This window comes from Chiloscyllium plagiosum, unplaced genomic scaffold, assembly GCF_037043375.1.
Source record: "Chiloscyllium plagiosum isolate Xiang-an unplaced genomic scaffold, Cpla_swu_hap1 HiC_scaffold_16, whole genome shotgun sequence".
Lineage (NCBI taxonomy): Eukaryota > Metazoa > Chordata > Chondrichthyes > Orectolobiformes > Hemiscylliidae > Chiloscyllium > Chiloscyllium plagiosum.
The window spans coordinates 91,577,454-91,596,118 of NW_028270154.1; the positions used below are offsets into that span (position 1 = coordinate 91,577,454).

The window sequence follows — 18,665 nt, forward strand, 5'->3', positions numbered from 1 at the left end:
CTCCTCAATACCAAAGGTATGTGAAGAATTCCCTCTTTGTCAGTCTCTTTTGCAGTGTTTTAGAAATGACGATGTACTGTAGCAGAAGCAGGTTGTCATTGGTGCAGTGAGGAGCTTGCATTGAAAAGGGTTAATCCTATTCTCCACAGATAAGGACAAACGCTACCTTTTCTCTTTCCAGTGTGTGAAAGGATTTGAGTGCAGAGCTGGGGGGTAGAGAGGAGGAGCCAGGGGACTGAGCCACCTCCTTCTCTTTGAGCTCCCTATTGTTACCTCGGACTGAGTGAGAGATAGAACCTTCCAGCAAACAGTGGGTGTAACGCGAGAGCTGCTAATTGAGATTTCTAATGCGGCTGACCCCTTCAGGGCACAGGCTCTGGTAATAGTGTCTGAGCCAGTCAGTGTGCAGTGTGAGCAGGCTCTCAGTGCTGTGGGGTCTGCAGCTAGTCCCTGGACACACTTCTCTCTCTCTCTGGCAGTAACGTTCTCAGTACCGGCTTTGTGCGGGACAGATAGACTTTACAAACTTTTTCTTCGCTGATCCGAGTGTGTAACTAGCTCGCTTCCCGCCTAGAGCAGTGTGCTGTGGAGTTAACTGGCTTGTTGCAGCCAGAGCATGAAAGCCGAAAGCTGGAAGGGAGATACCAGCAGGTAAAATTGACACTGCCTGTGCCTGAGGTTCACAAAGCTGCAGCAAGGTTCTCCTGGTAACAATTACATTTCACAGGGACTGCCAGGGGAGTGAACTTTCCTGGGAAGCAAGTAGTTGGCATTAAGCAGAAGGAAACGGTCTTGGAGACAGGGACTGAGAACGATTCCTGAAGCTAAGCTTGAGACCAAGTTGGTGAGCCTGTGCCCATCTCCCTGTCCTCTCCTGGTGTAACGGTGGCTCCAGCTTCCCACTGCTGCAAGCGACTGCTTTTGGATGGGTTTTGACTCAGACTGACTGGAGTACATCGCTTGAAGAATCTCTCAGAGCGACTTTCTTGTCAGTGTGCGTTGTGGGGAAGGACATTGGGATTCCCTCAGTTCCCTGTCCCGTCTCTCTCTCTCTCTCTCTCTCACTCACACACACCTTGATGGACTGAGACGTTGCATGGACCAGCCTGAGGAATTGCTTCGGCGGTTATTAAACTTCGCTCGGATGTACTGAAGATTCCCAGAAAGGTAGGTCTGCAGCACTCAGCGAGCAGTAACAGTGATGCATATACTGTAAATCTCTGTGCGTTTGTCAATGTAAATGAAGCTGCACAGACAGAAGCTCCCGATCACACAGTGATCGACACCAGAATGGAACAGATTGTGGGGATTTAATTCTCGGGGGTGGACTGATCATTTGGAAAATCAAAAAGCTTCTCAGGGTGAATTAGTCCAAAGCCCTGTATTCTCAGTAGCCGACTTGTCCCAATTTTAAAAAATGTCTAATTTCAGGGAAGTCAGTTTATCTCTAACGTTGCATTTTCTTTGTGTTAAACAGTTTGTACTACTGGGCGAAACCGAGTTATCTGTTTCTTTGCACTGGGACAGTATGGGGGAGAGATATATCTCAGAAATCAGCCTCCCCCCCCCCCCCCCTGTATTTGTAGCAACATCGTTTCATTCATTACTCACAATCACCTGAAGAATGAATATCAAAATGAGAAAAGTGCTGAACAACGCTGTTTTCCTTCGGTCTGGTTAGTTAATGGTTGTAGAATGCAGTGAGATATGTAGAATCCTGAAGACATTCCACAACAAAAAAAAATCTAGTTGCCGTGAGAGTGAAGTCGATGTTAAGTTTAATCCTGTGGAACATTTTGTAAAGCCATGCACGGGGAATTAAGTAAGATCACAATTTACAAACAGAACAAAAACTGTTCAACCTACTCCCCCCAAAATTAACTTTCAAGAAATGTACAGCCAGCAGTTAGAATTTATTTGTAACTTTTTAAAAAGAATTTTCTAATGGATTAACTCAAACTGCACAACGTTAATTGAAATGAACTTGTCAACAGTGTAAAATTCATTCTGATCCAGTCCTTTCACAGCAACGTTCTGATGTGAAGTCACAAACACTGTGCAGGATTGCTGCCACATTTGGGCTTCTATCAGAAAGCTATCCTGCAAGTGCAAAGCTTTTCCATATTGGGCACAGCTTGTGTTTCTCTAACATTACAAAATAACTGTAAATTTACAGAATTAGTACTTCCTGGTGACAGTTTCTTGTCTACAGATACTGCCTATTTTGTAAAAACTGTAAATCCCACTAACTCCCTTCTTAAATGCATTTGATTACAAAATATTGCGATGTGCACCTTTCCTCATTGTTTGCACTAATCTTTCTTTGCCATCATACATCCAGCCAATTCCCGACTCAGGCGACTGACTGACTGTGTGGAGTTTGCACATTCTCCCCGTGTCTGCGTGGGTTTCCTCCAGGTGCTCCGGTTTCCTCCCACAGTCCAAAGATGTGCAGGTCTGGTGAATTGGCCATGCTAAATTGCCCGTAGTGTTAGGTTAAAGGGGTAAATGTAGGGGTATGGGTGGGTTGCGCTTCGGCGGGTCGGTGTGGACTTGTTGGGCCAAAGGGCCTGTTTCCACACTGTAAGTAATCTAATCTAATCTAATCTAATCTAATAACAATCACCAACTTGCATATATATTTATTGTCCTACCATTCTCACACCAGCTCAGGACACAAATTTCATTCCTATCCAGTCTTAAAATGACTCACTCTTGTAGTGAGACCACACCATTCTCTGTTTTGTCGGGATATGAGCTCTTAGAATGAGTCCTAGCCCCATGCTCAGGACCTATAGGTCTCGTTTTTTTAAAAGCCATTGCCTTGCAGTGAATTGGAAATCCCATATAGTCAGAAAGACATCAATGAGAGCGGATCTTCTGGGACTCACAGTGGAGGTGTTATGAAAGGGTCAAACTCATTCTGACAACTTAAAGAAAAATCAGCTTCCTTACAGGAAATCACTAGTCCCCATCAGACCAGCCAGTGCTCAATGTACAATCATGCTTTTTCAAATGTTTATTAATTATTGTTTAAAGGTGCCTCCAGTGGACAGGCAGGAACAACAGTGTGCTCTTATCAATGTTTATGTGAGTGACTGTAATGAGAGATTATTCCTTAGGTTAGTTTGCACTGAAATCACTGCAGTAAGTAAGCACAGATATAATGTTCTCATGGTTTTACAATAAAACCTTAAATCTTATTAAGATATATTGAAATCCATACTGATCTTGTAGTCCATAATACAACAGAAATTTTACAAGACTGATTGTTCACATCTGAAATACTTCACAAAAGGGCCAGTATATTGGGCAAGCAGATATGGAGAAGATCAGGAAATGAGTCGAGTACTGTGGTGGATCGTTGCATTCACTTAAATTGTGAGATTTATGCAAACTGTTGTAAACTATGGAATTACTACTCCTCACGTCAAACCTAGTGCAGAATAATTATACTTAAAAGTAAATGAAGAGGCTCTTCCAGTTTCTCAGTTTATTAAGGTAGTGTGTAAATGGGACATTAGGACAGGGATGTCACCAGATTTGATTTATAATTTCTCATGGACAAGTACATAGCATTAGTTTCAGCATCCCTGGGTTAAGGATAGGAGAGTAACTGAAGGGTAACTGACCCTGTAAAACTGGGCTTGAGAATGAATTTACAAAACAAGAGCTGTATTTGTTTGTAGTCCTGTTGGAATATAATCGAAATATTAACCTGAATGTGGGAACATATCAATGCTGACTTTATATTTCTTGCTTTTTCATCATCAAATGCATTGCAAATATCTTGTAAATATCAAAATTTAAATCTGATTCCTTAGAGCAAAATAATGCAGCAAGTTGATATTTGAAAGTATTGGAAGATTGTGTTTGATCCCAGTCTTTAACCCACATTATTGATTGTCTGCTTTTGAAGAAATCACTGTTTTGGTTTGCATTACTTGACCATCTCCATATAATGGAGCAATGCGGTTTGTGTGATGACAGAGAGATACCTGGTTCTAAAAAATGAATAAGTATTTGTAACACAACAGGTATTTTATCTCAGGCTATTTTCTAAATAAACAAAGTGATTGCAGGTTTTATTCCCAAAGCTGCTTTGCACTCTCGCTGGAGTAATGTTTGACCAAGTGAGCGGATGGTATGCTTGAAGTTGATGGTTTACATATAGATGCACGTGGGGTTAACACAGAGGTGATACAGAGGAGAGAGGTAATTTGTCCATTCCACACAAGAGAAATCCCAGCATCGCCTCACTACAGCATCCAGTTGTTTTTCCAAAATGATTCCAGGTTTTGCCTCCATTCTCTTTCAGATGTTTAGTCCATGTTAATTATTTATTCTGTGGAAGAGGATTTCTCCATATCAGCCTGGAACTTTCTTTCACTCACTTGAAGCCGAGTCCTCTAGTATGAGGCTTGTAGTTGAATTCAAAAATAATAACTTAGGTTATCTTAACTAGGATCAGTTTGCTTGGAGCAGTCATATCATTCCTACCGTCCCCATGAATACTTGGAGGAAATGTTAATTCTGACTGTTTACCAGTATGTGCACATTCTCATGATATAGCCTGCATTGTCAATCTAGGCCTAACGTCTTCTTCATGTATAAGACTGGATTCTCTCTATTTTGTCTGCACACTTTTTCAGCTCCCTTACACGTTGCTGCTTCCAAGAGTTCCTCAGTGGCCTGCAGCCAATTAAGCAGCAATATGCTCCTGAAGGAGAGACAATATCATGGTGCTAATGTCGCTGGACTCGTACAAAAGCGAAAGCTCAAGGGGCGATGATTCAAAACTCAAAGCAGCAGCTGGTGAAATTAAAATTCAATTAATTAAGTAATCTGGAAATGTAAGATATTCTCTGCTATTATTGATTGGTGTAAGATTCCATTTGGTTCAATAGTGCCCTTTGGGGAAGAAAATTGGCCATGCTTGCCTGGTTTGGCCAAATGAGACTGTAGATCCAAAGATAATTCAGGGCAGGCCTTATACACTTAATGGTAAAATCCGAGGAGATTCCTTCAAAAGTGGAGTTACAGATAGACAGGATAGTGAAGGCAGCATTTGGTATGCTTGCCTTTATTGGTAAGTGCATTGAGTATAGGAGTTGCAAGATCATGTTGCAGATGTACAGGACATTGTTTCGGCCACTTTTGGAAAACTGCATTTAATTCTGGTCTCCCTGCTATAGGAAGGATGTTGTGAAACATGAAAGGGTTCAGAAAAGATTTACAAGGATGTTGGCAGGGTTGGAGGATTTGAGCTATAGGGAGGGGCTGAACAGGCTGGGGCTGTTTTCCCTGGAGCGTCGGAGGCTGAGGAGTGACTTTATAGAGGTTTATAAAATCATGAGGGGCATGGGTAGGGTAATAAACAATATCCTTTCCAGGGTGGGGGAGTTCAAAACTAGAGGGCTTAGGTTTAAGGTGAGAGGGGAAAGATTATAAAAGAGACCTAAGGGGCAACTTTTTCACGCAGAGAGTGGTACGTGTGTGGAATGAGCTGCCAGAGGATGTGGTGGAGGCTGGTACAATTGCAACATTTAAGAGGCATTTGGATGGGCATATGAATAGGAAGGGTTTGGAGGGATATGGGCTGGGTGCTGGCAGGTGGGACTAGATTGGGTTGGGATATCTGGTCGGCGTGGATGGGTTGGACCGAAGGGTCTGTTTCCATGCTGTACATCTCTATGACTCTATGACCAGTGAGGCAACTTTTTCATGCAGAGGGTGGTACGTGTATGGAATGAGCTGCCAGAGGAAGTGGTGGAGGCTGGTACAATTACAACATTTAAAAGGTATCTAGATGGGCACATGAATAGGAAGGGTTTGGAGGGATATAGGCCAAATGCTGGCAAATGGGACTAGATTTATTTAGGGTATCCGGTGTATGGACAAGTTGGACTGAGGGGTCTGTTTCCGTGCTGTGTATCTCTTTGACTCTACGCCTCCAAAAATGGATGAATCTTAAATAGTCTCAACAGCAATTGGCACGAGCTGTAAATGCTCACCCTACAATCCCTGTAAGCCTTGAATGAATATAAAATCTTATGGGATGAGTACACAGTTGCAGCAATCTGACAGGATGTCAAAGGTGACTTCATGGTGCGAGGGTAGAGGGACACTAAAGGCTGTTCTCCATGCCACTGCAGTAGCAGCACAAGGCAGGAACAGACAGGCACAAACATGGACAAGAGCCTTCCAATTGAGGAGTTTTCCTGCTGATTGGTTGCTATGAAACCTGGAGTCTTCATCAGTGCCTCCATTTTGACTTGCTCTCTGTCTAAGCAGCACCTACCTCTTACGTTGTTTCCACTGACCTTCCCACTGGAGCACACGCATCCATGACCTGCCCACCTTCCTTAATTGGACAGGGACATGGAGGCAGCCTCTCATCATATTGTGACTTGGGCTGTGTGGGGTTGGGAACACCGTGTGGTTGCAATGCCTGAAAACTTTAGAGGTGATAAGATTCTGCCTGAGAGTGCCAGTCTGTCTCTATCTGTCCAAGCCAATAGTCTGCTAACATGGGACGGAGCTACCTTTCTCACTGTGTAAGGAGACTGGAGTCTATCAACCACGCTCAGTCAGTCTATCTGTCTGAGTTTGTCTTTGTGCCAATCTGACACTTCATCTGCTCTGTGTACAAGCCTACGTTGAGCTATGCTGTTCACTCCATATACGTGTTTCATTAGATTAGATTCCCTACAGTGTGGAAACAGGCCCTTCGGCCCAACAAGTCCACACCAACCTTCCAAAGAGCAACCCACCCAAACCCATTCCTCTACATTTGCCCCTGACTAATCCACCTGACACTATGTGCCCATAAATTGACATTATGGGCAATTTAGCATGGCCAATTCACCTGACCTGCACATCTTTGGACTGTGGGAGGAAACCGGAGCACCCGGAGGAAACCCATGCAGACATGGGGAGAATGTGCAAACTCCACACAGAGAGTTGCCCGAGGCAGGAATTGAACCTGGGTCCCTGGTGCTGTGAGACAGCAGTGTTAACCGCTGAGCCACCGCGCCGCCCAGAAGCTGGACCACTTTCTAGTTCTACCAGTTGGGGCCTATGCCATATGTTTGAGGCACCGGTAGGGTCACATTGTACTTTGGTCGAAGGACCTTAGACAGTGGTCTTTCCCCAAAGTGCCATCACAACAGCTGTTCCAGGAACGTATTAAAGTGATTATTAATCATTTCTAGTCTCAATGTTCACAGCGGCAGCAATCATTGCAATCTGTGCAAGCCATTAAAGTCTGCACACGTTCACCCACATGTTGGTCCAAGCTTTCTCTCTTTCATATGGGGTGGGATCATCACAGCCACTGAATGTGGGAATTGACGAGAAAATTGTGAAATCGTGCAAGATCGGCAGTGAGGAGTTTCTCAATGTGGAGAACAAAATATGCCATTCTCCACCCAAGTCTAGTCCAGTGAGATGAGATTCTCACCAGTGAGTTGTGAGAGGGTTATTGGCGTGCATTAACAAGCCAGCCTTAGTTAATCTCACTTCATTTCTGTGCAGTTTCCCATTCACCCACCCACTTGATGGTGACAGTATGCGACAGGAAAGTCGAGCAGGTTCCTGGTTACTCTAGCTTGCCGCTTGCTCCTTCGTCCTCCATGGTATAGCAGTCACCAAAATTTCAGGGTGTGCTTCACAGGGAGCGACCGCATACATCCCACATTCATGGACACTGTGGCATCAGACATCTATCAGCCTTACCACATTCTGGTGGCACACACGTGATCCATGTACAATATCCCTGAGCTTTTTATTGTAACATTAGTTCAAATCCAAACCTTTCATCGCTGCTGTCAGGAAATGGTGTGCAGTGGGACATGGTCCCCAGCACATGGATTTTGACCAGGTGCACCTCGGGACTTCTCGCTTGCTATCTTCATGCTCAATCACTTTATACTGACTCGAACACGCCACAGCATTTCTGCCTTTGCTATGTTATCTTGCCAAGCGTTTTTAAACTGTGTACCATCAGCTGGAGTTTAAAGACTCACTGTATGTCTGCCTTGACCTGTGTTTTAGCACACTCACAAAGCCATGTAGCTTGTTCTGCCTGTCAGCAGTCAGTGATCAAGGGCACAGACTTATTGCTGGTTGTCAGAGTGCAACACCAACCTCACACCTGCACCATCTGCCAACAGCCTAGGCAGTGAACAGACCACAAAGGTTAAGCCAAGTAGTCCTCAGTCAAACTCAAGGAGACACCCTTCGGTCAGGGTTCTGACACACACAGTCAAATATAACCTCCCATGCCAGTCCAGGACTTGGGTACAGTCAGTTGGCAGTTTGGATCAGTCAGGGTCAGGATCCTGTCCTTGTTGAACCCACACCCCCACCCCCACCCCCACCCCCACCCCATCATGTGCTGACCTAATGTGGCTGCTTTTACTCCTGAAATAACAAGAGGCACTGAATGAGATGGAAGTGAGTGGCCCAACTGTCAGTGCTGGTGCCAGTGGGGCAAATGTGATGAGGTGTCATGAGAGAGGGCTTCAGCAGCACTGAGGTCATACAGGGTTAATAATGTGGGGATCAGGTGGCTGTGGGACACTGAGAATGAGAGACCGTGATCCTTGGTAGAGGGTGTGTGAAGTGGAAGAAGAGAATGAGTGTAGGTAGTAGATGGAGGCACTTAGTTTCACAGAGCAGAGGAGTTAATTAATCTTCTTCCTACTTTGCTGCCTTCTCCCAGAGTGTGGAAACCTCACAAACTGGCACGCCTCAGGCAGGCTGGTGGTGGTGTGGTGTCCTGTGCCAGTCCTGAAGGAAGCGCACAGCTTTCCTCTGTATGTCCCTATTCACCAGCATCTCCAGGCCCCTGTCGGCAGGGAAGGGTGCCAGTTTCCCTCAGTCTGACATGCCAGGGGCAATTCACATAGACTGAGCAGGGCTGGTCTGGGACTGATGGTGTTTATCTGCAGCATATCCTGGCTTTCAGGATGGACAAGGAATTGGGAAGGACCTGACAGTGGTGAGTACTTTCTCCTGTGGTGAGAGTGAGATACGATAAGCAGAATGTCAGAGGGGCATTGTGCATAGGTAATGAGGTGAGCCTGAAAAGATTAACATGAGGAAACTGGCTGGGACTCATGGAGAGAAACCCTACAAGAGGCTCATCAAAATTGACACAGCCAATTTCTGGTAAAATTCATCCCATGGAAACTGTTTATAGCACCTTTTACTGAACTGACAATCCATCCCGGGATCTTCCTGACCTGTATGATTCACTAGGAGAAAGTGAGGACCTCAGATGCTGGAGATTAGAGTGCTGCTGGAAAAGCACAGCCGATCAGGCAGCATCCGAGGAGCAGGAAAATTGACTTTTCGAGCCTGATAAAGGGCTTATGCCCAAAACGTGGACTCTCCTGCTCCTCGAATGCTGCCTGAACGGCAGTGCTTTTCCAGCAGCACACTGTTTGACCGTGAGATTCACTGATGATGTTCACTAAGTTATCAGGACAGCTGACAGATAAATTAACTGAAAACCAAAGTCCATGGTCACATCACTGTGATCGGGACAAAGGAGATGAGGATACTGACTAACTCAGACTATATGAATTTTATGTCTAATTATTAATAGAATAGCTTGCACGAGCTGACAAAAAAGGTTCTGTCTTAGTCCACTTGACACTTGACAAATGCTAGACAAATGACAAACGTTTGAGATAAACATGAGTGTTGAAGTATCGGAGCTCTAAGCTTCAGAGATTCAGGAAGGCTTGTTTATAGTTAGTGAATGGCTGCATGTCAGAGAGTCAGGGAGGAGAGGCTGGTAACGGGAGGGGATGTTGGGAAGTAAGAGGGTTCTTTGTCAACACTGTGATAACAGCAGAATGAACAGATGGCCCTTGATGGCTCAGACAAGTGAGAGTGGACGTCAGAAGAATTACGCCCCTGTCTTGAGCAAAGCTCTTTCGGATCCAAACTTTAAAACAACAGGAAGAGAGAGTGAGAGGGAGACGGACATGCTGTTTTCAGTAGACAGAGAGCCCGCTGTTAGTCAAGATTGGCTCTTTCACAACTGTTTGCTGTTGTACTCCCAAGTTAAAGAAACTAATCAAGCATACAGCATCTTTTCCTGTGATCTTGAGTTAGCGGGGGGAGGTGGGGGGGGGGGTTGGATTGGCAAGAGGATGTTGTCTCTTTCAAAACCAGACTGACTCCTTGAAACTACGACAATGTCCAGTGAGTGAACACAGTGTGTGATATCGGACTTTGTTGAGAAAGGGAGGTGGCACCCTTTTAATGAGCTGTATTAGCTCAGTCACCGGTGGGACCCTTACTTTTATAAAGCATTCTGCTTTTACCAGTTCCCCCTCCCACCTTCTGAAGATGCAGAATTCTGGACACCATTGGTGCTCATCACTTTAAAATAAAATCATTGGCTGTGAGCCTGGGTTATTGTATGTAAGCAAACTATTCATCTATGGGGAGCTTCACAGCTGAACTGGAATTGTTTCTTTCATTCAATCTGATTTGGACTTCAAGAAATGAGTTGCTGGACAGTGGTCAGACATTGAAATCCAGTTTGAATTTTCCTCTCTACAGCTAAAGGCCCTATTACCCTGAATGAGTACAGATCCTGAAACTAACTTAAAACCTTTTCATTTGCATGTTGCTTAGTGTTACAATGGGCAACGCATTTTCCCTTCCCACTGCCAGCTGTGCCTTCACAACAGGAACATGCATTTATTGAGTTTCTTTAAGACACTGAGAAATAGATTGTTTTCCTATCCAGAGATGGGACTTTTGACATAAAAATCTGGCCTGAAGGAGCAGAATGGTAACAATACACAAGATTTGGGGCAATATTTTCCCATCACTAGTGTACCGTGAGCAGTGAAAAACGAGATGGAATAAACGTAGAGAATGAAAAAATCAGAATCTCGAGAAAGGTGTTTGCAATTTTCTTCCTGACCCTCAAATGAAAACTTCAGAATCTCACTAGTAAGTGCCAACTATATTATTTTCATGCAATTACATCTCATTAAAGCCCTAACTGTCCTTCTTTATATCCCATTTCCAATATTCCTCTCCTTCCCCGAGAAGCAGGGCAGCACAAATTCCCAAAGTAAATCTGAACAAGTAGCTGGTGGTTGCACCTCGATGAAAGCTTGTTCCAATGTCATCTCATTGTTTACTCACAACAATGTCCCTGCATGCACCACGGACACCATCCTCCTTGCAATTTCTTCCACACAAATTGACATTGGTGTGAACCACTGGCCTCACCACATTATCACACGTGCATTAAGACCAGCTCACACACCATCTCATCCCTTCAACATTTGAGAGCTCAGGGACACCTGCTACTTGCATCTCCTGTCAGTTTGTGTTACACCTGATGAAGCCCTGATGAATGGCTTTTGCCCAAAACATCGATTCTCCTGCTCCTTGGATGCTGTTTGACCTGCTGTGCTTTTCCAGCACCACTAATGCCGACTCTAATCTCCAGCATCTGAGTCCTCACTTTTGCCTAGTTTGTGATACATGCAAAGACACACTTAAAGGTCATGCAGTTCTTAAGACTCATGTACATTGGACTTACCTGAGGGCTGCCAGCCTCTGTCTACTTCACATTGCTTAGCACAAACTCACTGAGTTCAGTACTGACCTTGGATCACGTTGCTTTCTTAGCACACATGGTTTATAGTGCTCAGTTACAGTCTCTATGGCTTGCATTGTTTTTTAGTCCAGAGAAGAAGCAGGCAGCTCACCACACTGGGGAGCATTGAACATCAGGTGCCACATCTGCAGCACATGACAGCAGTTTACACAGCAAACACAGTGCATGTGCTTCAACCAAATGGCCGTGGGTGAAATTCAAAGGGGATTGGGGGGGTTGGGTGGGGGGTGGGATGGAGTGGAGTGGGCTACAGTCAATCAAGGTGTACCACAACAGCCAGTCAAGAGAATTGTCCTATTCCAGTCCTGGAGGTTGGCCACAGTCAGTCAGGCGCTTGGTCCGGGGAGCTGTGTCCATGCCGTCTGGGGATTGGGCTAAGAACAAGTGTAACCAGTCTAGAGGATTAAAGGTGGGTCAGTGAGGGTGCTGTGGAGGCATCAGGCTGGGAATTGGGCCCATCTTTCCTGCAATGAAACAAAAGGAGGCACTGAGTATGATAGAAGAACATTGCTGCAGAGGTCGGAGAGGTTGGTGAGATATCTTCAGTGAGTGAGCAGTAAGCACAGAAGGCAGGAAAAGTGAGTAGTTTGGGAGGATGAGGTTGGTGAGAGCTGTTGAGTGGGTCTGATGCATATATTAGTGAGAGCTGTAGTTCATGAGCTTTGAGAGCTGTGTGCACTGACAGTTGGAGTACGTAGTGAACCTATGAGTGTGAGGTAGCAAAGAGAAGGTATGGCACCTATCCTCACAGAAGATCATTGACATTCTTCCTACACTGCTGTCTTCATCTTCACCCATCAGACAGCACTGACCTGGGCTTGGATCTGTACTGAAAATGTGTTGCTGGAAAAGTGCAGCAGGTCAGGCAGCATCCAAGGAACAGGAGAATCGACGTTTCAGGCACAAGCCCTTCTTCAGGAATGAGGGATCTGGATCTGTACCCAGGCTGACTGTCTTCCTCTCCACTATCCCATCCACTAACACCTCCACACCCCTGTCTGTAAAGCAGGGAGCGAGTGTTCTTTTCTCCTTAAACATTGAGACTAGAGTACAGCAATGTGAGGGCTCGTTCCTGGTTAACAGTGTCTGATGTGGTGTGCAACTGGATTTTAAACATGGCGCCAGCAGCATGAATGGTGGACATTTTCAGCTCTTCTGCCAATCTGGCTGCATGTTAGGCCAAGGAAAGGTCAAAGAGCCCAGCTGCATCATTAATAGATTGGAGAGTTGGGCAGAGAAATGGCAGATGGAGTTCAATCTGAGCAAATGTGAGATGATGCATTTTGGAAGATCCAAATCAAGAGCAAACTATACAGTAAATGGAAAAGTCCTGGGGAAAACTGATGCAAAGGGATCTGGATGTTCAGGTCCATTGTTTTCTGCAGGTGGCAACACAGGTAGATAGGGTGGTCAAGAGAGCATACAGCTTGCTTTCCTTCATCGGACATGGTATTCAGGACAAGAATTGGCAGGTCATGTTACAGTTGTATAGGACTTTGGTTTGGCCACATTTGGAATACTGTGTACAGTTCTGGTTACCACATTACCAAAAGGATGTGGATGCTTTGGAGAGGGTGCAGAGGAAGTTCACAGGGATGTTGCCTGGTATGGAGGGTGCTAGCTATGAAGAGAGGTTGAATAGATTAGGATTATTTTCATTAGAAAGACAGAGGTTGAATGGGGACCTGATTGAGGTCTACAAAATCATGAGGGGTATAGACAGGGTGGATAGCAAGAAGCTTTTTCTCAGAGTGGGGGACTCAATTACTCTGGGTCATGAGTTCAAAGTGAGAGGGGAAAAGTTTAGTGGAGATATGCGTGGAAAGTTCTTCACACAGAGAGTGGCGGGTGCCTGGAACCTGTTGCCAGCGGAGGTGGTAGAGGTGGGCGCGATAGGGTCATTTAAGATGTATCTAGATGGATGCATGAATGGGCAGGGAGCAGAGGGGTACAGAAAATAGACGACAGGTTTAGATCGAGGATCTGGATCAGTGCAGTCTTGGAGGGCCGCAGGGCCTGTTCCTGTGCTGTAATTTTCTTTGTTCTTTGTTGTTTCTAATAAGGTGAAGGGCAGAGTTTGAATGAGTAAAATTGTGCTGAGCCATGGTGGACCAACTGCCGTCAATCTCACCCTACAACACACTAACTATCAATGGGAAAATTTCTCCCTTTCTGTCTGAATTCAATAATTATTTTTCCCCACAACCATTGTGTGCAGAGTAAGATATATTCACGTATCTTTGTTAAATTGAAGAGTGCCTCATGATTCAAAGATCGCATACAGGGAATGGTCATTGGACTTTACAGATACTTATCGATGCTGGGATTCACAGATGGATTAGTCAGCACAGGCACTTGTGTTTACAGGACTCTGACCAGCAAGCTTTTACCTGACTGAACAGCAAAGGAACTAATTATCCAAATGATTCAAACTTGCTTTGTTCATTTCAATCTTGCTGATTTTCTTTAAGAAGGAAGTGATGATGAACATGCCAGTCAATTGCACCGAAACATCATAACCATGGCACAGACTGACCAAACAGCAACTGATATTCATAAAATGATTCTGTTCGCAAAGTAGTGATAATTCTTTAGAATTGCTTCTCAGAGGTTACTGGGAGGCAAAACGATTGGAATCTTAAGAAGTAACTTGATGCTTTGTTGAGGAGAATATAGTGTCTTTCTACATGGGTCTGCTAGGATATGCCAAATTGATTTCTGTATCCATGTTCATCAGTTGATCCTGATCACACTGTAATGCACAAATGTTCTTACTCTTGGGTTGAAAGTATGTGTTAAATGTCGTGTGACTGAAACCATGGACGATACAGAAAATGAGAAGTATTTGTTCAGTCTCACTGCTAGCTTCGTCTGGCAAATTGGATCACAGGAGAAAGTGAGGTCTGCAGATGCTGGAGATCAGAGCTGAAAATGTGTTGCTGGAAAAGCGCAGCAGGTCAGAGCAAATTTTCAGAGCAAATTGGATCACAGACCCTGTAAAGGATTTTAGTTTGTGTGCCATGCAAAGTCATACGCTATTCATGTTCAAAGTAGTTGGTGGTAATACCATGTTCACAGAGGAAGCTGCTCAGTTTGAGCTGATTGTTTTATTTTCTTTTCCAGCAGACATCCAGCAGTTGAAGAACTAATGCACAGGCCTCTGCCAATAAGAGAAAAGAACAACTAAAACACACAAAGTTGGAGAGCCCTCCATCCCCCATCATCGCCAATGAGTGCACTGAGCAGCTGAGTGACAAAAGATTGGAAAGTTTAAAATTTAAGTTGTGCTCAAAAGAAGAGGAATGAGCCACGTGTTGTATAAACTGTGTCTCTACTTGTTCATTCTCATTGCATTCACTGTGTTGAGGTCCATTGAATCAAAATTGGAAGAGAAGACCACGCAACCAGGTAAGAATAACAGAAGGTATTAATTCAGTATGAGATGGCAATGCACAGTTCTCGGTCAGAGCTCTGGCAAAAACTCAATAAGCAAATACACTAAACCTTGTAGCCTTGCAAGGATCACTCCTTACTTGAGTCTGACAAAAGAGTTCTGGATGAGGCCAGGTAAACTGAACTTCAACTCTTGACTGACCTCTGGACTGATGTTTGTCCATTGCTAACTCCAACTGGAATCTTCATTCTCTTTCTCTTTCGTGAACAAGTCATTATAACTGCTTCTTGCCTTGAAGCTTCATGACAAAAATTCCTCTGTTTTTGGACTGTGTTAACACATAATCCTAAGTACTTTCTTTGACTTGCTTAGCCCACTGTCCATTGTTATTAATCAGTCCAAAGATTCCAGTGCAATGATCTTTTGACTGAGACAATGCTGTTGCCAGTGAAGTCATATCACAAGATGACTGATGACCTCACAAATAAAGAGCAAGAAAAAGAAACTAATCTATAAAATTCCAGCAAACGGTCTCTGTTTATTACAAAACTGCAACATATTAATTGAGCAGGACTGAAGGCTGTGAACATGTTGAGAGACTTCACCCAGAGAGGAAGAAAGTCCCAACAATGTTTTTGTCTGCTGTCTCTCAATCCACCTCCATTCACAAACATGTTCATCACTTGCTTCATGGCACCAGACACCTTTTGATATTTTTCTCAAATGACCACTCTTCATGTGGAACCAATGCACATTTCTTCATGGGAAACATCACAACTGGACACTGTTCTGGCCTCACTGAACATCAGCACATTTCATTTCCAACCACAGTTGCTGGCTCGCTATCTGGAGTGGGAATTCTACTCAATATCACTTACATACCTAGTGAGCCAAGTGTAGGGCCAAAACCTCACCTCCCTCTTAATAAATGAATCCCAGTGCAGACCAAAGGGTCATAGAGAGAATATACAAATGTAGGTTTATTAGGATCTGCCATCTGAGGTAGCTATTTCTGTGCTGAGTTAGCTATTTCTGTTCTTTCCAGCTCCATTATTTGCAGGCTTAATCAGGTGAATTATTAGAAGAAGCTCTCTTAATATGCTATTAAATATTCTACATGGATTCTCTAAACTTGTAGAGTAATGGACTGATGAGGAAACAGCACATTTTAAAGTTTGTTAAAGGAGCACTGTGTGGTTTGTAACATATAAATCTTTGTTGGTGTGTAAAGGGTTAAAGGAGGAATATTAGAATATGGTGCAGTTACTGAGGGATTTGCTGCGTGAGATCTCATTAGCCTGTCTCACATGCTGCCCCCAAAGTCTCGACCCAGAGAGAGGCCTTTGTCCACAGAAATGCGCACTGTAATCTAGCCTGCTTTTGAGTGGTGGCCCAGTTATTGTCCCTGGGAACTGTGTACATTTGTGTATAAAGAGCACCCGCTCAGGCTCGATTCTGTGTGTCACTCTATCCTTCAGTGTTCTGAGCTTTAATGTGAGATTCATGGCCTCAGGCCAAAACCGATGAAGTAAGGGGGTGCCAGGGCTCTTGGCGAGGCCAGTGGTGGTTGTGTGGCGGGGTGGGGGGGGAACGCTCAGCTGCCACTCTGGAAAAGACAATCCAGCCACCACCACCCCCACCCCCACCTCCTGCCCCACTGCAATCTGTGGAACCAGAAACAGAGGCTGTCAGTTTATTATGAATGGAACGAGCGTCTCACACATCAACAGCCAAGACGAGGCGTGGAGTTCACACGGCCTGCAAGCAACTCTGCTCTGCTCCTCTTGAATGGAGGGTAAAAGAACTTGGCTAATTTTCAGGAATATTTAATTGTTGCAGACATGGAAGCCAATTAAGAGTTGCTTGTTTAATGAATAGCAGGCTTTTGGTTGCAGAAGGAGCATCACTGTCTCCTTTTCTATCCACTGCCTCACTCTTAAACTCCAGAAAGTTCTTTTTGAATTGTACAAACCTCAGTTTTGTACAAAGTTCAAAATCTTATCTTTGGAAGTTTCACAATGCATCTTCCATTATTACTTTCATTTCAAATCTATTTTATGCCATAAATGTTAATAGACAGTCTAGCTATTTTGTTAAGTAGATTGTGTGGAATTAAACTAATTTATACCACTTGCATCAATTTTACATTGTGTCCTAATTAGTAAAAGTACCCCCAAACTATGACCAGTGGTTGAACATGAACATATCTCTGTTTCCATTGTCCAAGTGGAATTATTTCCTGTATAGAATATGCAGCTTTATCCTCCTCATGGAGACCCATCCATCTCACCAGTGATTGACACTTACTTATTTATATGATTCCCTTGATCATGAAATGTGTCTTAAAGTAACCAGTCAGGCCTTGAGTTATTGTTAGTGCTGCATAGTTTCTTCCAAGTAACAGAAAACAAGTTTCAATGACAAATCCAGTCCACTAAGTTTGTCTATCTGCATCAGTATAAGGAAAATGTTCACCTCTGCTTTTATTCAGACATGGGTTGCAGCATCGCTGGTCGGATCAGCGTTTATTGCCCGTCTGCAATTGCCCTGGAGATGTTGGTGGTGAGCTGCATTTTTGAATTGCTGCAAACTTTGGAGTGTAAGGATACTGATTGTGTTATTAAGAAGGGAGTTCCAGGATTTTGACCCAATCATGGATCGGCAATGTAATTCCAAGTCAGGAAGGTTTGTGACTTTGTGGGAATTTGCAGGTGGTAATGATTCCCTGATCTACTCCAGTCATACTAGATCAGTATCTGTGTCAATGTTGAAACTTTATTGCTGGAACAGCACAGCAGGTCAGGCAGCATCCAGGGAACAGGAGATTCGACGTTTCGGGCACAGGCCCTTCTTCAGTCAATGTGCCATTATAGAGAACATGTACATAACTAATGCTCCATCCATACCTATGTCAATCCAGATAACATGCAATTAATTGATAAAGCACTAGATCTATACACTGTGTCAAACTGCAGGGCGCATAATAGTTACTAGACTTATTATCCATGTCAATAAGGAGAGTGGTACATAACTGATATCAGACCCATAACTATTTGAGCATGATATATGAGAAATTTCTACACAAAAGAAAACAATGTTGCATTTATATAATAGCTGCCTTTCAGAATCTCCATGGCCCAAAGTGTTTTACAACAACAAAAACATATTTATATGAAACTTAATGTGAAATCACAAAGCTCTTCACAGAAGTGTTTTGAGGCACGTAAGGAAGGACAGGTGAAATACATTTTAAGAAAAGTATTAGTGAGAGGGGAGATTGTAAAATCGGAAGTGCACAAGCAGAATTAGAACAATAAAATCTCCAAAGGTTTTAGGAACTAGAGTAGATTAGAGAGATAGAGAAAAAACAGGACAGGGTTAGACCATTAACAATTGGAAAGTAAGCATAAAACTGTTAAAATCAAGATTTTGTCAGAACAAGAGTCAATGTAGAGGGATAAGGAAGGCCAAGGGAAGGCTCTGTCTAAGCAGGTGGTGTGTGAAGATTAAAAGCTATTTACAGAGAGCAACAGGAGGTAATGAGAGGATGGGCTAATGCAGCATTATTTAAGAACAACACGGAGGGCTCCAAGGGAAAGATAGTTTACATTT

At 43.9% G+C, this 18,665-nt stretch overlaps 1 protein-coding gene across 2 annotated transcripts in view; it reads left to right on the top strand.

The window, feature by feature from the left end:
* The first annotated feature begins 288 nt into the window (after positions 1-288).
* fgfr4 (fibroblast growth factor receptor 4) overlaps positions 289-18,665 on the top strand; it is a 59,700-nt gene continuing 41,323 nt past the window's right edge. Inside the window, exons 1-2 of one of the 2 annotated variants that reach the window (XM_043704025.2) lie at positions 289-1,167; positions 14,783-15,067. In XM_043704025.2, the coding sequence (XP_043559960.1) occupies positions 14,962-15,067 (106 nt within the window). In that variant the 5' untranslated portion in view covers positions 289-1,167; positions 14,783-14,961. The remainder of the gene's footprint in view (positions 1,168-14,782; positions 15,068-18,665) is intronic. The other variant, XM_043704027.2, reaches the window with a different exon arrangement.